This window comes from Salmo trutta, chromosome 22, assembly GCF_901001165.1.
Source record: "Salmo trutta chromosome 22, fSalTru1.1, whole genome shotgun sequence".
NCBI lineage: Eukaryota > Metazoa > Chordata > Actinopteri > Salmoniformes > Salmonidae > Salmo > Salmo trutta.
This window is the reverse complement of record NC_042978.1, coordinates 12,570,948-12,592,007: the sequence shown is the minus strand read 5'-3', so window position 1 is coordinate 12,592,007 and position 21,060 is coordinate 12,570,948. Positions and strand designations below refer to the sequence as shown.

The 21,060-nt window shown below is 42.0% G+C and overlaps 1 protein-coding gene and 1 pseudogene across 3 annotated transcripts; both read left to right on the top strand.

Annotated features, from left to right (window-relative positions):
* Nucleotides 1–5,616: 5,616 nt before the first annotated feature.
* Nucleotides 5,617–17,373, top strand: LOC115158103 (phosphatidylinositol 3-kinase regulatory subunit beta). 3 transcript variants are annotated; one of them, XM_029706642.1, is made up of 12 exons: nt 5,617–5,976; nt 7,677–7,866; nt 8,453–8,544; nt 9,778–9,883; nt 10,022–10,120; nt 10,304–10,484; nt 10,884–11,009; nt 11,108–11,250; nt 11,380–11,556; nt 11,668–11,739; nt 11,866–12,039; nt 13,956–17,373. In XM_029706642.1, exons 1-12 carry the CDS (start codon nt 5,853–5,855, stop codon nt 14,146–14,148), a joined length of 1,677 nt encoding a protein of 558 aa, XP_029562502.1. In that variant the 5' UTR covers nt 5,617–5,852; the 3' UTR covers nt 14,149–17,373. The 3 variants fall into 3 exon arrangements, with proteins under 3 accessions (XP_029562502.1, XP_029562503.1, XP_029562505.1); XM_029706643.1 differs by lacking the exon at nt 7,677–7,866 and having other exon boundaries at nt 5,909–5,976; XM_029706645.1 differs by lacking the exon at nt 5,617–5,976 and having other exon boundaries at nt 7,813–7,866; nt 8,458–8,544.
* Nucleotides 17,374–17,735: 362 nt separating this feature from the next.
* LOC115158104 (gamma-interferon-inducible lysosomal thiol reductase-like) lies at nt 17,736–20,855 on the top strand (annotated as a pseudogene).
* Nucleotides 20,856–21,060: the final 205 nt, after the last annotated feature.

Here is a 21,060-nt window from a genome sequence, read left to right as displayed (position 1 = left end):
GCAGCATATGATGTACTAGTTGTTTTACAAAAATTAATTGATGTCAATTGATATATTCATGGTATAAAGAAAATATAGAATTTTACGTTATAAAGTTCAAACTATAGCCTACTAAGATAGACACCTGGCACAATGCTGATTGATATAGGTCATTAGCAGTGGATTGTTCTGAACCACTTGAGTAAGCCTAATGAGTTATGAGAAAACAATCAGCAAAAGTGATGGGAATATTGCATTTTGAAAAGCAAATACTTAGATTGAATATGTAGGCAAATTCCGACATCAGGGGACCTGTGTGAGGGATGTTATTAAGAATTAGGGAGTTTTGAAGGGGCTGATACAATGTTGTACTGTTTAGGCCAAGCAGGGCTCCTGTTACCATTTGTAACAGGGAACAACTTATTATATTGCCGACTGACCTTCAAATAGGCTACGCAATATAGGGCTATTTGCAATAATAAGCGCATCTTCATAGAAGTTTATTATAGGCCTATAATAGGCTGTGTCGCTATAGATTAAAATACATACAGTTTCAGTCAAAAGTTCAGTAACACTTACTCATTCAAGGGTTTATCTTTATTTTTTACTATTTACTACATTGTAAAATAATAGTGAAGATATCAAAACTATGAAATAACACATATGGAATCATGTAGTAACCAAAAGTGTTAAACAAATGAAAATGTATTTTATATTTGAGATTCTTCAATGTAGCCACCCTTTGCCTTGATGACAGCTTTGCACATTCTCAACCAGCTTCATGAGGTAGTCACCTGGAATGCAATTAACAGGTGTGCCTTGTTAAAAATTAATTTGTGGAATTTCTTTCCTTCTTAATGCATTTGAGCCAATCAGTTGTGTTGTGACAAGGTAGGGGTAGTATACAAAAGATAGCCCTATTTGGTAAAAGACCATATCAATATTATGTCAAGAACAGCTCAAATAAGTAAAGAGAAACTAAAGTCCATCATTACTTTAAGACATGAAGGACAGTCAATCTGGAAAACTTCAAGAACATTGTAAGTTTCTTCAAGTGCAGTTGCAAAAACCATCAAGCGCTACGATGTAGTAGTTTTCATTGATTTTAAACAACATCAAGGCCTATCCAGCAGAATACCACCTTGCACCCCACTGCTGGTTTGCTTCTGAAGCTAAGCAGGGTTGGTCCTGGTCTGTCCCAAGATGGGAGACTAGATGCTGCTGGAAGTGGTGTTGGAGGGCCAGTAGGAGGCATCCTTTCCTCTGGTCAAAAAAATATCCCAATGTCCCAGGGCTGTGATTGGGGCCGCAGCCCTGTGTAGGATGCTGTCTTTCGGAGGGGATGTTAAATTGGTGTCTTGACTCTTTGTGGTCACTAAAGATCCCATGGCACATATTAAGATGGCTGTAATATCAGAACACTTGAATCTGAGGTGTTTAGTACAAGGAATTTGCCAAGATAAATAGCACCAATGCCCAGAAAATATGCCACGTAATGCATTCAATTTGGCATGAATAAATCAGTTATCCATACTTACATGTAAACCAATGCTTTGGTAGGGGATATTTTATGCATGACATGACATATGTATACATATATTTATTTAGATTTTATCATGATCGAAACAGTGACATTTGAAAGTGTTTATCAGCTAGGTGAGACACTTGGGATTTGATAGGAATTCACCTATCTGGTCACACCTCTACTCCTGAATACCAGTCAACCTTTCCTCCCGCCATCTGGCCTTAGATCCTTCAGACTTAGCACACCTAAAAGGGGCTCCTTGGCCTCTGGGTAGCATGTCAAAGGCCAGGTTAGCGTTGAAACGCGCCATGTTCCAGTTAGCGTCTCGCCCATGTATTTTTAGCTCCGGGTGATGTATTTTGTATGTTTATATGTGTTACTGACCCACTAATCCAGGCATGCCAGGAGAGAAGAGACTATTTCAGAAGGGTGAGTTAACTTGTGTGTGGGAAACTCGTGCAGGTTTGGAGTGAGACTCTGTATAGGCCAGCTGGCTCCTTGGCTGCTGGCGGTCAGAGACAGAGCCTGAATGTCGGTAAGACCCACTTCCTCTCTTGCACCTTATGTCTGTGCATGCATGCATGCATTGTTCTTACATTCATCTTTTGCTGAGCTATACAAGTTGATATACACTGCTCAAAAAAATAAAGGGAACACTTAAACAACACAATGTAACTCCAAGTCAATCACACTTCTGTGAAATTAAACTGTCCACTTAGGAAGCAACACTGATTGACAATAAATTTCACATGCTGTTGTGCAAATGGAATAGACAACAGGTGGAAATTATAGGCAATTAGCAAGACACCCCCAATAAAGGAGTGGTTCTGCAGGTGGGGACCACAGACCACTTCTCAGTTCCTATGCTTCCTGGCTGATGTTTTGGTCACTTTTGAATTCTGGCGTTGCTTTCACTCTAGTGGTAGCATGAGACGGAGTCTACAACCCACACAAGTGGCTCAGGTAGTGCAGCTCATCCAGGATGGCACATCAATGCGAGCTGTGGCAAGAAGGTCTGCTGTGTCTGTCAGCGTAGTGTCCAGAACATGGAGGCGCTACCAGGAGACAAGCCAGTACATCAGGAGATGTGGAGGAGGCCGTAGGAGGGCAACAACTCAGCAGCAGGACCACTACCTCCGCCTTTGCGCAAGGAGGAGCAGGAGGAGCACTGCCAGAGCCCTGCAAAATGACCTCCAGCAGGCCACAAATGTGCATGTGTCTGCTCAAACGGTCAGAAACAGACTCAATGAGGGTGGTATGAGGGCCCGACGTCCACAGGTGGGGGTTGTGCTTACAGCCCAACACCGTGCAGGACGTTTGGCATTTGCCAGAGAACACCAAGATTGGCAAATTCGCCACTGGCGCCCTGTGCTCTTCACAGATGAAAGCAGGTTCACACTGAGCACGTGACAGACGTGACAGAGTCTGGAGACGCTGTGGAGAACGTTCTGCTGCCTGCAACATCCTCCAGCATGACCGGTTTGGCGGTGGGTCAGTCATGGTGTGGGGTGGCATTTCTTTGGAGGGCCACACAGCCCTCCATGTGCTCGCCAGAGGTAGCCTGACTGCCATTAGGTACCGAGATGAGATCCTCAGACCCCTTGTGAGACCATATGCTGGTGCGGTTGGCCCTGGGTTCCTCCTAATGCAAGACAATGCTAGACCTTATGTGGCTGGAGTGTGTCAGCAGTTCCTGCAAGAGGAAGGCATTGATGCTATGGACTGGCCCGCCCGTTCCCCAGACCTGAATCCATTTGAGCACATCTGGGACATCATGTCTCGCTCCATCCACCAACGCCACGTTGCACCACAGACTGTCCAGGAGTTGGCGAATGCTTTAGTCCAGGTCTGGGAGGAGATCCCTCAGGAGACCATCCGCCACCTCATCAGGAGCATGCCCAGGCATTGAAGGGAGGTCATACAGGCACGTGGAGGCCACACACACTACTGAGCCTCATTTTTACTTGTTTTAAGGACATTACATCAAAGTTGGATAAGCCTGTAGTGTGGTTTTCCACTTTAATTTTGAGTGTGACTCCAAATCCAGACCTCCATGGGTTGATAAATTGGATTTCCATTGATTATTTTTGCGTGATTTTGTTGTCAGCACATTAAACTATGTAAAGAAAAAAGTATTTAATAAGATTATTTATTTCATTCAGATCTAGGATGTGTTGTTTAAGTGTTCCCTTTATTTTTTTGAGCAGTATAGTTTGTTGCCATGGTCAGATAGTCATCCATTCCAATGGGATAAAAAGGGATTTACTCCCAACCCTGTGACTTTAGTGATCTGTGGTGCTGTTCATACTATAGCCTTGCCTATTGAGTTCAGTTAAATAGGTTGAATTCCAACTTAACTCGGGGGTTATTACCATGCTGCCCTTGTGACTCCCACTCCTGGAGGATCCACTGCATCCTCCATTTATCTTTGCTCTAATTCAACAGTGGGCCAATAACACAGCCTATGTTTGTGTAGAGAAATAGGCCAGCCTGCTGTTCTCCCCTCTAAAGAGAATCCAGGGATTTTCCTGCCATTGAAATAATTGGGTACTTCCATTGAAATACTTTTTCGGGTCGCCTAAGTCCAAACAGTGTAAAAAATGGTTGATATATGCTAAACAAAAATAAAAACAACATGTAAAGTGTTTGTCCCATGTTTCATGAGCTGAAATAAAAGATCCCAGAAATGTTCCATACACACAAAATATTATTTCTCAAAAATGTTGTGCACACACTTGTTTACATCCTTGTTAGTGAGCATTTCTCCTTTGCCAAGATAATCCATCCACCTGACAGGTGTGGCATATCAAGAAGCTGATTAAACAGCATGATCATTACACAAGTGTACCTTGTGTTGGGGACTATAAAAGGCCACAGATGTCTCAAGTTTTGAGGGAGCGTACAATTGGCATGCTGACTGCATGAATGTCCACCAGAGCTGTTTCCAGATAATTGAACGTTCATTTCTTTACCCTAAGCATTGTTTTAAATAAAACATTGTTTTAGAGAATTTGGCATTATGTCCAACCGGCCTCACAATCGCAGAACACGTGTAGCCATGCCAGCCCAAGACCTCCATATCTGGCTTCTTCATTTGTGGGATCGTCTTGAGACCAGCCATCCGAACAGCTGATGAAACCGTGGGTTTACACAACCGAAGAAATTCTGCACAAACGGTCAGAAACCATCTCAGGGAAGCTCATCTGCGTGCTCGTCGTCCTCACAAGGATCTTGACCTGACTACAGTTCAACGTCGTAACCAACTTCAGTGGGCAAATGCTCACCTTCAATAGCCACTGGCATGCTGAAGAAGTGTGCTCTTCACGGATGAATCCCGGTTTCAACTGTACTGGGAAGATGGCAGACAGCGTGTATAGCATTGTGCAACTCCACACAGCCAGTGAAGAGGAGTGGGACAACATTCTACAGGCCACATTCAACAGCCTGATCAACTCTATGTGAAGGAGATGTATCGCGCTGCATGAAGTAAATGGAGGTCAAACCAGATACTGGTTTCCTGATCCACGCCCTTAACTTAAAAAGGTGTCTGTGACCAACAGATGCATATCTGTATTCCCTGTCATGTGAAATCCATAGATTAGGGCCTAATTCAGTTATTTCAATTGACTGATTTCCTCACATGAACTCAGTAAAATTGGCAGTACGATTGCATTAAATGTAATAGCATTGTCTTTACAAGTTCATGTTCCGATTGTTATATGTGTATATCTATAATTGCATGACAGTTTGTTTCGACTGGAGAAAGTGAACACTGTGTTTTATAAGATCGGTTTACTTGGAGAGGCTGTTCCTAGAGTTCATGTGACCTGGGACTTCTGCATGTGCAGACAGAACAAGTGTAAGCTAGACCCCCCCACCCACCCACCCACCCACCCACACATACCTTTAACATGACACAGACAGAACAACTCAGATTCTCCCCTCCCTGTGCTCACACATGCCAGACACTTTCCCCACAGTCTATCTGCTCAGATAGAGACTTCGACCGAGCCAGGCAGGCCTTTTCAGACAGCTGTTGTTTGCTAGCTGAGGCGTGACGGAGCAGTAAACAGCACCCAGCCAGTCTGGCCTGCCTGCCTTTCGCAGCGGTGGAAGAGGAGGAGGACATTATTTTAGGCACTCAGACACTGTCACCTGTCGTAGGACTAGTCTGGACACTGTCTCCCAGACAGCACACTTAGCCACACCAGTAACACTTGCCACACCACAACAACACTCTCTGGAGACCTTACCACAGAACAGGAGAACCAGCGATGTACACAAACGGACTCTGCGGTGTCTGAATTAACGACTAAAGTGGTCTTTTACAGAGCTCTCTGGGCCTGAGATGGGCCAATACGACACCCAGGCTCTCTCAGAGGCCCTGATGGGATTCCTGCAGGACCTGCCATCCCCCGTCATCCCAAAGTCTATCTATCCCAGCCTGAAGACTACCCTGCAAGAGGAAGAAGGTAACAGCACCTTTAGCACTCACATGCATCTCATCAAGAACTGATGCAAGGAGCATATTCTACTTGGTGGCAAACAAAACGAAGGAAAACAATTTAACTTCCCTGGGCACCCTAGTCAACAGCCAGTGGAATCGCGTGGCGCGAAATACAAATATCTCAAAAATGCTATAACTTCAATTTCTCAAACATATGACTATTTTACACCATTTTAAAGACAAGACTCTCGTTAATCTAACCACATTGTCTGATTTCAAAAAGGCTTTACAGCGAAAGCAAAACATTAGATTATGTCAGGAGAGTACCCTGCCAAAAATAATCACACAGCCATTTTCAAAGCAAGAATATATGTCACAAAAAACAAAACCACAGCTAAATGCAGCACTAACCTTTGATGATCTTCATCAGATGACACTCCTAGGACATTATGTTATACAATACATGCATGTTTTGTTCAATCAAGTTCATATTTATATCCAAAAACAGCTTTTTACATTAGCATGTGATGTTCAGAACTAGCATACCCACCGCAAACTTCCGGTGAATTTACTAAATTACTCACGATAAACGTTCACAAAATACATAACAATTATTTTAAGAATTATACATACAGAACTCCTTTATGCAATCACGGTGTCAGATTTTAAAATAACTTTCCGGCGAAAGCACATTTTGCAATATTCTGAGTACATAGCCCGGCCATCACGGCTAGCTATTTTGACACCCACCAAGTTTGGCCCTCACCAAACTCAGAATTACTATTAGAAAAATTGGATTACCTTTGCTGTTCTTCGTCAGAATGCACTCCCAGGACTTCAACAACAAATGTTGTTTTGGTTCCAAATAATCCATAGTTATATCCAAATACCTCCGTTTTGTTCGTGCGTTCAGGTCACTATCCGAAGGGTGACGCGCGAGCGCATTTCGTGACAAAAAAATTCAAAATATTCCATTACCGTACTTCGAAGCATGTCAAACGCTGTTTAAAATAAATTTTTATGCTATTTTTCTCATAAAATAGCGATAATATTCCAACCGGGCAACGTTGTATTCATTCAAAGGCTGAAAGAAAAAAATTGAGAATTCTCATAAACGCGCATCTCCAGTGTCACTGTCCCCAAGCTGACCACTCACAAATTCTCCTGCTGTTCTTCGCCCAGAGACAGCAGACACCCCATTACACTTTCTGGTGCCTTCTGAGAGCCAATGGAAGCCTTAATGTAACGTTACAGCAGAGATGCTGTATTTTCGATAGAGATGCAACTGAAGGACAACAAATTGTCAGACAGGGCACTTCCTGTATGGAATCTTCTCAGGTTTTTTCCTGCCATATGAGTTATGTTATACTCACAGACACCATTCAAACAGTTTTAGAAACTTTAGAGTGTTTTCTATTCAAATCTACTAATTATATGCATATTCTCGTTTCTGGGCAAGAGTAGTAACCAGTTTAAATCGGGTACGTTTTTTATCCGGCCATGCAAATACTGCCCCCTAGCCCCAACAGGTTAAAGGCCATCATTGAAGCACACTATCAGGACTGTCAAAAGAATTGTGTACATTTTGGAATCACTTAGAAATGCAAACGCAAAATATGTTAATTTGGCATTGGATAGAAAATAATGTTGCTTACTTACCATTGTGTCTCACAGCCAAGGCACTAAGATTGAGTGACAATCTCCTTGCTGGTTCTTGTATCCAAGAGTTGTCCGTCGGGGAGACAGGCAGGCATTTGCCGAAGGCGCTGGAGCCCCCGACTGTGCCCCTGCTGAGCCTGCTTACCCTGCATTACCTGCTCAGACACCTGAACCGAGTGGGCCAGAGCTCGGCCCACAACGGCCTGGACCCCCACACCCTCGCATTCCTATTCAGCCCTCTTCTGCTCACCGCTGGGTCAGTTTCACATTTAAACAAATACTGAACCTATGTTGGTCATAAAACTTTCAGACAAAATATTTGTTTTTACTTAAACTCAAATTTAGACTAATCTTGAAGGGGGATAAAAACCTGTCATCTTCATAAGCGGCAGGTCCCTCTGCCACTTTTATGAGGGCTTTGTTGTGCCAGCGAGAGAGACACACTGGCCAGCCAACAGACATAGAGAGGAAGAGAATGCATTAACAGTGCCAGCATCCTCTTGAGCGCATGCTGTTGTCAGTCTACAGAGTTCTGGCTGTAGGAACGGGCCCCAGATGGAGCCAGAAAGAGATTGAAGCCATAACACCTGTCTGTTTTCCTGGAAGGACACTATTCTCTATAGTCAGCAGAATATATACATCCCCTCAGCACCTTTCCAATGTCCCACATGTTAGTAACTGAAGTCCTATTATGGCACCCATCCATCTGGTACTAATGTAAAATATGACTCCCCCCCTCTTTATCGCATTGAACAACTCTCTCTACCTTAATTACTTGTAACAGAAAAGCTTTCCACCGTACTCTGAATGACTTACGCATGAGTGTATTTATTTGTGTCCAGATCAGAAGAAGGTCATCAGGTTCCTGCCCAGGTTCAAGTGCTGGAGAGACTGCTGGTGGCGAGGGCCTGGGAGCTGGACCAGATGTCATCAGGTAAACACACAAGCTCACAACAATTTAGCACACTCACTAATGTAATCCCCTCACCAGGCTCGAATGTGACTCTCACCATATTACCTTATTTAGAATATCTGAACAGCATGGGAAATTAGGTGAGAAAGACATCTCCAATAAGAATCCCTATTGGTAAACTCGCTAAGGTTATGACAACTAGAGTATTAACTTCAGATAGAATGATTATAGATTTATGTTATTATATAAGGATATGCTTTCCCATGCATTAAATTAAACTGAAACAGTAAATGACTCCACCAATATAACAGACACAAGTGTAAAGATGTATATTATCACATTTTCAATGTACTACATCAAAAGAAATAAAAATAATAAACCCCAATGAGTCGTGACCCATGTCCAAATTACTTGCAAGCTTGGTTAAACCCGTTGGCGCGCGTTGGAGCTCCAAAAACATTATGCCGTACATAAAGTCCCGAAAAGCCCCACCGTTGTAGTTGCTCACTACTCGTTGATATTTATTCGTTGAAGTATAGCAGTTCCCAGCAGGTGTCCTCAAAAGATCCACAGCAAGCACAGCTATCAATGCCGACAGTACCCCTTAGCAGCAACAGATATCCCATGGCAACATGAACTCGTTAATCTTCCACAAGCAATTCCCTCCAGGTCACGCACAATGCTAGGCTAACGTCGAGCTGTCAAATACCTCCACGACGCGACGGTAGCTTCAGCCTCCAAGTGTTTCTTAACAAAAATAATAACAACTCTTATAAAATCAAATCCGTATGTCCCTTCAAAACTCGGTAGATATGGGTTTGTTTTATTTTTATCGTATTTTTTCATAGTTTTTCTTCACCAACACTGATAATGTCTCTACATTTGTCTGTCAAAGTCTCTCCCTCTTTTTTCAACGTCTCTTTTTCCCAGGCCTCCTGTTAACCAGGTCAACTCTCCCATTGGCCACAGCTTAACAAGCTACCTTATTGGTCAAAACTTAAACTTAGAAGTAAACCAACCTATTCACTTGTACATTAAATAAATATTTATTAAAAATAAATGCATTAATGACATTACAATTCAGGAGCAATTCGATCACCTTATAAATCTAATACCAATTAAATATAACAAATGAACTCTATACTTGGTTTTAACAAGGTTATTACACTAAAAAGCCATCTTTGCCTCCTGGGTAAATTTTGATTGGATGTCCCGCTGTATTGTAACACCACCACCTATTGGTTCCTTTGACAGCCCTAACTCCCAAGCCTTCCAAAACCAAAGCCATGGCATCTTCTGTCATCAGTGGTGATGGCAGCAAGATGGCTGACGTAGAGTGGTACTGGGGAGACATTTCCAGGTAAAATGTATAAATAATGGATATCCACACTTGGTTATTTACACGATCTTCTGTTTCAAGAAGAAAATATTGTCACTCGTCTTACTCACCCATCTTTAATTACATAATCATGCTATATATTTGTATATATTTTTCCAGAGATGAGGTGAATGACAAGATGAGAGACACACCAGATGGCACTTTCTTGGTCCGAGATGCCTCAAGCAAGGTGCAAGGAGAATATACATTGACTCTCAGGTAAGGGTATTAATAATGAAGTCTTTCTAAACATGACTATTTTGTCCCTCCTAAAATACACTCCAAGTTTGTGCTTGCCTAGTCACTCATTTGAAGTGTAATGGCATTTTACCACTTTGAATAGCTTCCAAAGTCTTTCACAGAACCTCAGTAATGTTGCACAACGTCTCGGGACTTTTCTAGGAAAGGAGGAAACAACCAGCTGATCAAGATCTTCCACCAAGGAGGCAAGTACGGCTTCTCTGAGCCGCTGACCTTTGCTTCTGTGGTGGAACTCATCCTGTATTATCACCACGAGTCGCTGGCCCAGTACAACCCCAAGCTGGACTCACGGCTACTGTACCCAATCTCCAAATATCAGCAGGTAGGCTCATTCTGTTATTATTATTATTATAGTGTTCTGTATCCTGTTCTGAAGGGCCTCAGTCTTGGTTTGGCTTCTGGGCCATATCTTAATGGGACTCCTTGGTTTTTAAATAGAGATGTTATAAGAGATAAGGAATGCAGCCTTCGAACAGCACCCCAATGCTTTCTGGAAGGCCCTACATTTCTTATGGCATATGCGTGAAGGAAAATAACCCATGGCATTCCCAAGAGCACTTAAGCGTGTCTGAAATGTCACCAAACAATTCTGTTTAGGCTCGAACAGTTTGCTTGCTGCCCTTCTCTATTTGAAATACACTGAGCCCATATTGAATATACTTTATCTCAACATCTCAAGTGCTGTGGTCAGTTAGTGACTTGTGGTCTTTGTTATTTCCAGGATCAGGTGGTGAAAGGGGACAACGTGGAAGCAGTAGGAGAGCAACTGAAGGTGTACCACGAACAGTGCCAGGAGAAGAGCCGGGAATATGACGTCTTGTATGAAGAGTATACTCGCACCTCTCAGGTACATATCCAACACTTACGTTTTCACTGTCACATTTGGGTCTGGGCTCCATAGCACTTGAAATGAGCACAATCTCGTCTGTTTTCCCTGTACTTCAGGAGTTACAGATGAAGCGCACGGCCATCGAGGCCTTCAACGAGACCATCAAGATCGCCGAGGAGCAGTGCGAGACCCAAGAATGCTATAGCAAGGAGAACATTGACCAGTTCCTCATGGAGGGAAACAGCAAAGATACTGAGAGGTATCCACAATACATTGCTTGCTCTAGGATTTTCCTGTTGTGATACAGGCTTTGAACTAGCCCTCTGATTGACTATGAAGCTGGTAGTTAAAGTGGGGGACATACCAATGTTGTCGCTCCATCTTCCAGAATCCAAAGTAATTGGGATAAGCTGAAGTCGCAGGTGACTGAGAGCCATGACAGGAAGAGGAAGCTGGGGCAGGACCTGAAGGAGCATGCGACGGACAACCGAGAGATCAATAAGAAGATGAGCAGCCTGAAAACGGACCTCGTACAGCTGAAGAAGATCCGAGACCAGTACCTGGTGTAAGTTATACCCTTCTACCACACACACACACACACACACACACACACACATACACACTGCAATATTTAGGAACATGGCAGTCTAACAGTTTGCTTGTGTTAACGTCCCAGGTGGCTCAATCAGAAGGGCACCAGACAGAAGAAGATTAACGAGTGGCTGGGGATCAAAAACGACATGGAAGAGTGAGTGAAACCAATGTGGCCATCAGCCAGTTGTAATGTATTACCATGTGTTATCATGTGGTATCGTGTATCGTATTGACACTGGTTTCCTTCCCATGTCTGCCGTTCTTCCCCTCTACCTCCCAGCCTGTATTCTCTGGTGGATGAGGAGGAAGACGTGCCGCACCTCGACGAGCGCACCTGGTACGTGGGCGACATCAAGCGCGGCCAAGCCGAGGAGCTGCTGAGGGGAAAGGGTGACGGCACTTTCCTGATCCGAGACAGCCAGTCCCAGAAGGGCTCCTACGCCTGCTCTGTAGTGTGAGTCCTGTTAGCCTGACCTGGGGTCTATAAAGCCTTGTTAACACTGGCAGTTTGAAGTGACTCAAATCCATTTTTTTTTTGCATAATAGGGCTGGGAATTTCTGATACGATATTATCATGATAGTTAGGTGCCGATACGATATGTATTGCGATTCAATACTGTGATTTTATTGCGATTCAATGTTCCAAAATATTACTGCTGCAGAGTGGCAAGAGAGCCATGAGAAAACGAGTTTTGATCAGTCATGGAAATAAAAGTGCTGAAAACATATTGGGTCCCTATTTAAAAGAAGATGGAGAACAAGCTATGAAGGAAGAATACTGGCATTTTGGTGCAGGTACAGAAAACTAGCGCAAACATAATATTGCGATATCGTCAAAACGGTACAATATATCGTCAAAAAAAATATCCGATATGTAACTATTAATTTTGTTCCGCAATCTGTATTGCATATCCGATTTTAATCCGTTTTTCCCCCTGCAGTCTGAACAGCCAAAAAGCACATGGAATCAGATATTTCAAACCACATTTCAAACCACCTTCGTAGGTGGTTTGAAATCAGATACCAATCTGATTCCTAGCCATGCAACTTGTGTCTGAATGGTTAAATCTAATTTATTTGCCCTCAAGTGGTTTTTAGACTGTTATTTGGCATATCTTATTGCTTGCTAACTACTCTGTTGACAGTTTGACAAGAACATGTGGTAGTTAACTAGCTTGTTAATTGTTCACAAACAAATTAGTAAATGTGCTAGAAAGCTTAACAGACTGCTGTGGCTATCCAAAAAAGGACTTGTTTTGAAAGTTCATCTTAACCGTTTGAGGCTTTACATGTTTTCTTACACTATCATTTTGAACATTCAAAGCAACTGGGAGACGTCCACGGCAGGTATAGTTGTCACCACCTTAGCTTGCTCCATCATTTCTGAGCGATAGGAAGCACGAGCACCACCACCAATCAGCCTACACCACTGCACACATACCCGTCACTAGGATTACAACTAGCGTAGCCATGTCAGCAAATGCAATGTGGTCACTTGTAACTTGCTGTTTGACAGTCAGTATTCCAAAACAGATTAGAAAAAAAAAACTGATTTGAGCATTAAGACTTGCCGTGTGAACAAGGCTTTAGTGAATACAGAATGATTTGGGTTGGAATACGGCAGGACAGTTGGGTGGGGTTTAGCCAGGTTTATCAGATGTTTTCCGGCCTCACCTGCCGAGATGCTGAAAATCTCAAATGCATAGGAAATATAGGGACCATCTAAAAACATGGTTGGCCAATCTTATCCTCAAAGGGCCGTTATGGGTGCAGGCTTTTGTTCCAGCAAGCAGTAACACAACTGATTCAGCTCGTCCAACCTATGGGATTGCAGAACATTTGGGAATGATGCATAAAGAATGTCGGTATTTATTTATTTTGATCCAAAGCCACGAATGAGTGAGTCACTCAGCTTCATGCTGACAAATATAGCTTTGTGCTGCAAAATAGCCTACAAAATATGCCTAACCTAAACATACATTTAATTGCCATAATAAACTAGTACAGTTCATAAGTAAATTAATAAATAGCTCAGGTCTTGAAAACACTGTGGTAAATAAAGCAATTCATTTTGCAGGGGAGAGAAACCAAAAGCATAACCAGCATTCTAACTCCCCCTTGTGATAGTGTGGCGCAATGACAGAATGAGGCAATTTACCACAATCTGCCACCATCTACCACAACCATGTTGCAGCATAAGGAACCACTGTAGCAGGAACATTTATGGTGTGTAGATCTTGATAGTAGTCCACTTCTGAGGTCTTGAGAAACATTTGACAAACTGTGATTTTGGGGTGAAATATCACTTTTACTGCTGTGTTTCGGCTAACCAAAGGTTCTGTTCTTGACTTCACATATCAATACGTGCAGTGTGGACGGGGACGTCAAGCACTGTGTGATATTCAAGACCTCCACGGGCTACGGCTTCGCCAAACCCTACAACCTGTACAGCTCCCTGAGAGAGCTGGTGCTTCACTATAGACACACCTCCCTGGTCCAGCACAATGACTTGCTGAATGTAACTCTGGCATGTCCTGTCCTAACCCAGCAGCAACCCAGATGAGACGCAAGATAACCCGGACAGGGCCTGGCACACAAAGAGGAAACACACAGAGCTCATAAAGACCACAAACCCTCACTTTTCCCATACAAGAAAACAAAAAAGCAAACCGCTTTCTGCGCGTTGGGTTTGAGAGGAGGGGAAGGGCGGAGTGGATTTTGACATGGAGCCCATTTACATGTTCTATTTTTGTTAAATCTCTACAACACTACACGTTTTTTTTGGAGAAACATTTAAATCTCTCAAAGTAATTGCTGTAGATTCTTTTGAAATCGACTTTGAAATGTATTTCTTTATTTTTCTGTTACTTTTTTCTACAGTTAAAGAGGGGCTTTTTGCGAGAGGGTTTGATATTCAAGACATGGAGAACAAAAAGACCTAGAAGTGCTTTTCTGTTTACATTAAGCCTTGCTCACATTGTCCACTGTGGTAAAATGCTTAAAGGGATTCTCCGGTACTTTTGACTACTTTTTAGCCAGTAGTTCTGAAAGAAGCCAAAATTGCATACTACGTCACATGTGCACCACGTCATTCCTTTCTGTCTCGCTCATTTGCAACTTGCTAGCTGTTACTGACATGGCGAGGGGCTGAAGCTCATTGGTTGAACTCAAATTACTAGGGGGCTGGCACAGGTGGAAAATTTGGGGGGAAATGGCGCAGCACAGCTTCCAGAAAAACAGTTGCTTTCAAACTAGGGATTTTGTGGCTAATTGAGGTTAAACTGTAATTATTAACTGTCAGTGTTTTATTTCTTTACTTCAAGTTCATATTAATACAAACAAAAAATTCCACAGCGTTGGGGAACACACACACAAAGAAAGCATTCTATCTGCTCTCTGTGTAACCTTTCATGCTATGTGCCCTTTCACAGTAGAACATGGTAGAACACTTGGTGGTGAAAGTGCCTTCTGTTCTAATCCTCTGTGTTCCATTATTTCTCTGTAAATCAGAGTCCGTGTGGATGCCTGGCCCCAATCAGATGCCAAGTGTTTTGTACAGCACTGTGTGTGAATCTGGAAATCTGAAATGGACCTCACTATTGATTGCCTTAGAGCAGCAGGGATGGGCAACTCCCTCAGAGTTGTACCTGGCACTACTGCCACCGCCTGCTCAGAGTGCACACATCTGGTTTCCCAGGTCTCAATCAGTTTCTGATTTAAAGGAAAGACACTATGAAGACGGAACTTGCCCACCCCTGCATTAGTGTGTGTATGATGGTGGTGTTGGAATTGTCCATGTTGAAAATTGATTTTTGTTCATATTTTTCGAGTCGATCATTGGTAAATGTTGTGGGGGGATGAGTTGCTTGCAGTTGACATTAGGTTATGTATGCTGTATGAACTGAGGTATTTGTCAGTCCCACGTTAAGGAATAAGTAGCCTATTTCAATGATTCAAAATGCATTTTCCTTCATTGGACCTTACCTGCCACACTTTATGAATGCACTTATTTCTCAGGACACAAGCTTCCAAATCTGTTTTGTAACGCTAACACGCACAAGATATTCTTGTTAGATTTCGAACAAACTACTTTGACAAACGGATTAGTACTATGCAGCGAGTTAGGAGACAACTTGATGATGCCTCGTTATCGAAATTGATAACCCTCACATTTGTTGTGTATGAATCAGACCTTTTTTACAAGACTACAGGAGGTATTGAGGTAGAAATCCAATGTCAGGGACACAGAAGGTCATAAGTCATTAGCTTTTGCACGCAAGAATCTCACTTGATTTAGAGATCTTGTATAGTATCATTATCACGTTCTTAACCTTTAGCAGAAGCAGGGGTGACGGGGTTATTGGTACTAAAAGTGGACAATGTTTTATATATTATGATGACATTGCATTGGTGCATTTTATTGCTCACTATTAGGAGTGATTCAATTGCCCAGCATGTTGGGATTGGTGAAAATGTAAGTTCTTTAACAGTCAACATTGTTTGTTTTGTTTGTTATGTTAATCTGGTAAACCCGTTTCTTATGTTTATATGGTAGTTAGGAGAAAAGGTCTCCTTGGAGAGAGATGACAGATTAATAGTCTGTGTACTATTTACTGAACATAGCATTTCAACCGGAGTCCTGTTCAGTTAGGCTACCCTTCAGGTCAAAGGACCGTTGAAAACTGTGAGATTGCGGGGGGTTTTGGCATGTGAGAGAGTGCTGTATGTAAATAGAGAGAGCAATCCAAAAAAGTTTCCGGTTTATTTTGAAATTGCACTTGCAGTGTAAGACTATGCTTGTCCTCCAAAGTGTAGACAGTCTTTTCACAGTGAGCCAGGCTCAGAGGAATTGTTATGTCTTTCCCCACGCCTTTTCTGTGGGCTTGGGCCCATATTGGAGATTATGACTAAAGCTATGCTTGATTGCCCCACAGACTGTTATGACGGTGCAGCATAAAACACCAAACGCTTCTTCAGCTTGTGAGAGAAAGTGTGTGAGTCGGTAAATGTTTGAGGTTTGAGTAGGGAGGTTGCCTTGCCAAATGTTTAAATCTGGAACTGTAAATGCACTACAAAGACATGAATAGGGAGCTTATGTTTCAGGAGTTTTATTACAATTGGACTTGAACATGCTCATTTATTTACAATAACCGGCTATGATAGGTCAGAAACACTCCTCATAGTGGACATCTCATTCATTGTAAGACAAGGATGGCATCATTGAAGAGGCACTTTGAAGGGTCTGTTTGAAATGTGTTTTTATGAAAGGCCGTGGAACCCGTCTGTGTTTCAGTGTTTTTGTTATTCGTTCATCATAACCTGAACAGATTTAATTGAATAAGCTAATGTGAATTTTTTGATCTTCTTTACATTTATATTTAATGTGTTTACAATCTCTAAATAACCAAATAGATTAAAAACAATCTATTTGTCTGCTAAAAAGCTTATCTAGAATGAAATTCTGTCGTAGTGTTTGTTGTATCTTGACTTTCAAATGTTTTTAAGACTGCTTGGTTTTAAACTTTTGTATTTGTGAAACTGTAATTTATACAACCTTGACATAGGTTGGAGTTAAGTACTTTGAAACATGGAAAACCCCCCAAAACATTGCAAAATGCACTTTAAAATTGACTGTAAGCAACATTAGTCCAACTCTGTAAAATTGTTATTGCCTTACTTTCTGGCTGCACATAAACAATGGTATATTTTCATGTTGTATTTGTTTGACTGGTAGTTTTGTATAGGACTAAATTAACCATTTATTAAAAAGAGTATAGTTGTCAAAATACCTTTTTGTTGATGTTTTTACCAACAGTTTTCTGAGATAAGTAATCCCTTGCTCAGAAGGCAATTGAGTGTAAACGTTGGGAGAATTGTGACATCTACTGTCAAAATGTGGTCAGATGGTCTAGGATGTTCCTCACTGTTGTCTTGGCAATTTTCTGTGAAGTTAGTCACTACTGATGATGGACTGCTTTATTTAGGTACTGCTTTGATGTTGTGACTGTATATATGGTATTAATTATCTATTAGATAATGAATCAATCAATTAAGAAGGCTTTTACTCTGGCCTAAGTTTTACGTTTGTTCTTATGCCTGTTTTGCCAACCAATGTGTCTCTACGTAAAGAGAAGTGGTTGAAGAGATGATATGGCTGTTGTAATTGTTGTGGGATGTCCAATGAGAGAGTTTGGCTTCTCAAGTGGTCACTGAAATCCATCTCATTAGCACATCTGAGGATGATAGTAATCATTGGTGGGAGGAGCTCCAACCCACTGGCTTTTCAAATTGGTCAGAGTGTTGTCTGAGATAAGTGGCAAGGAAGGCTTTGGCTTCAGTACCTGTAAGCAACATGAAGTTTGCACCTGTATTTGTCTTCTTTTTCTGCTCTACTTTCAAGAAATCCCAAGGAAAGTCGAAGCCCAAACCGGCCTGTGAATACCCCCCCTTCGCAGTGGCGTAGGAGTTTGGAAATTGCAGTAGAATGTAGGGTAAGTTTGGATCATCAAGTTTGAATAACTGCACTGAGACATTCTTATAATGACAACTGCTGGGCTCAGTTTAGTTTTATCAAATCTATTCATGTCCTATGTGTGTAATATCCCCAAGTATTAAGACATTCTCCTGCAATATATGTAAATGTGAGTGTATATTCCTAAACATTGTTTTACAGGATTGTGGGTTCAGTTTAAACTGATGTTCAAAGAGTTCCTTGTCCATGATTGAATGAGTCATGCTTTTGAAATTCAGCACCAGAGGCCCTACATTTCGTGAGGGCATGTGACTGAAGCCAAACCTCGATGAGAATGTGACGCCAACAAGCTGTTTTGTTTCGGTTCAAGTTAAGACCTTAAATTTGTCTTCGTGAGAATTTTAAAGCCTTCCATTTTACTATGATTTCTAAACATTCAAAATGTAACTGGGGGTCGGAAGTGGTTTTGGTTCCCACAATATTCATTCTCAGGTGAATTCCAGGCAAGTAATTATTTGTCTAATTGAAACAGTAAGCCTGCCGTGTGTGAGAACAGAAATTGCAAGATTATATTATAACACTGTTATTGCATCAAATGGTTGTTTTATGCAACAGAATAGGGAGTTCTTAGAACACTTTAATCTGTGTGTGTTCTACTGAAGATTGGCCTCTGGAAGATTTGATGTATTTGGGTGATAAGCCAAACAAGACTGCATTCCATAGCATGAGTTAATGTTTCTGTACTGGGGCACCAGGGGGAGATGGCTCCAGTATGGAGTTGCGGGTCAGACTCTGGTTTTTACACATTGAGAACAGTTTTTACAGCAGATACCGTTTGCTGTCAATTATTAGTATCTTTCATACGAATTTTAACCTTGTGACCCATTCCATACATCTATTTGTCATGAACATCCAGGAGGAGGGATTTTGCTATAAAATGCTGTGGTATAGTCCTGCTGGTTGGGCTCTCAATGAATCACCAATGGGGGGCTAGTTTTGACAAGCTCCATTACTGCAGTAAATAAATAATAAAGTTGACTTGTTTTGAAGAAATGTAAGTCTCTCCTTTTGATTAGAATAATTCCACGACACGTGCTTTTTCTGAACATGTATCACACATGTTCATGTATCCTGTCTAGGTTCAGAAGCAGGGTCTAGAGCTCAATGCCACCAGGCCCAACTTGGCGGTACCCCGAGTGGAGGTGACCCTGTACTATGAGAGCCTGTGTCCAGGCTGCAGGGCCTTCCTCACCCAGCAGCTCTTTCCCACCTGGGCCATGCTCCACGACATCATGGACGTCAAACTGGTGCCCTACGGCAATGCACAGGTAGGCCTCTTCTCGAAGTGGAGAGCACTGTCATGTTCACTAGAGCACTTTTTTTTTTTAAGTGAAGTTCAGGTTGTACCTCAGTACAGGCCTTTTGATAGATCAATATTCAGTTAGACTATTGAATGAATAAGAACATTAGAGAAATCAACAGTAATTACAGCAGTAAATCTTGTGTTGTGTTAATGCTGCAGCCTTATTCCTGGTGTTCTTTCACAGGAGCTTCCCTCAGGGAATTCTCCCTTCACCTGTCAACATGGAGAACCAGAGTGTCATGGCAACATGATTGAGGTGCGCCTGCCAATCAAATGTCTGAACTGCTTGTAACCTGAAATATTGTTCATTTGTGATTTCATACCTTCCGCTTAGGCATGTATTCTACATTCAGTGTGTCGGTACTCAGCATTCCCAGTCATTTACTGCATGGAATCTGCAGCTAACGTTCTTGATTCTGCCCAACCTGTGAGTATTGTACTGTTTTTAACGTAATGTTTTAGCTGTTGCATTTTTCGTCATTCAAAATGCATTTGTGCACCTGTTTACCTCAAGGGCTCCGGTTGCGTTCTGTTCTCCTCTAGTGCTTACAGCTGCACGTCAACGCCCTTGATGTGGGACAGTGTCACATCTTGTGTGAAGGGAGGGAGAGCATGGCTTCAAACTGATGCATGAGAACGCCCTGAAGACCAAAGCTCTCAGTCCGGCCAAAACGTACATCCCCTGGGTGACTGTTAATGGGGTAAGAAGACCGTGCCGGGACTGAAACTAGATGCACAATGTAGATAACATGGCTATAGTACAGCCAAGGGTGAGTATCTACTGTTTATCAACAATGGGGTTACCAAGTAATGCTTTTTGAGCGGATACCGTGCTACTTAAAACTCTTAAGTGTATAGCCGGTCATGCAATCGAACACTATCTGGCGATGTCAAGCCTGTACATTGACATTCCACTTCCTCCTCCTCTGCTGCTTTGCAGGAATACACGGATGACTTTCAGGACAAAGCAATGTCATCGCTTTTCAACTTGGTCTGCAAAATGTACACGGTGAGTTGCAGGGGGGTTACTGGTCCTTGTTTGAGGTTTAATATTAATTACATTTAAAGTCGGAAACTGTGATCAACATGTACTTGGTCATGGGCTGAGCTAAAATGTAATGATCACCCATATTTGTCCACAGGGAGGCAAGCCCCCTGCCTGTACTGGGGCACAGAAGAAACTGGACAGGAGTTTGTGCTGAAACCAACAGTCATGTTTTTTTTAAATATATTTTGTTACAATATATAAGTACCAGCTTCCCCAATGAACTTGAATGGTCTTTCAAAAACATCAGTTGCTAACCTCTTGTTGCTGAACTGTATTTCATGAATTGAAAGATATATATATATTTTGATTTTGTCAGTATGATTCTACAATACTGTGTTAAATAACTCCCTATGTATTGATGAAATAAACCCAATGCTAATAAATTGAGGTTCATTGTTTTGTATATATCTTTCAAGCCTTCATCCAAAAAGCTTAACCCTCAAGCTACCAACATGTTTGACATGCACCGATTACCAACTGGGGTCATTTTGACCCCAAGAAGAAGCTTTTGGAAAAAGCAACAACCATGGCAGAATATCAACTTCTTGTCAACATTATTAGACATGTAATGTTATCTGTGGAAAAACGTTTG

Excerpts from the sequence above, each read along its gene's own strand:
- LOC115158103 (XM_029706642.1), top strand. The coding sequence starts at position 5,853 with ATGGGCCAATACGACACCCAGGCTCTCTCAGAGGCCCTGATGGGATTC. Across the intron at positions 11,251-11,379 it reads AACAGCAAAGATACTGAGAG|AATCCAAAGTAATTGGGATA; the intron begins GTATCCACAATA and ends TCCATCTTCCAG. Across the intron at positions 11,557-11,667 it reads ATCCGAGACCAGTACCTGGT|GTGGCTCAATCAGAAGGGCA; the intron begins GTAAGTTATACC and ends TTAACGTCCCAG.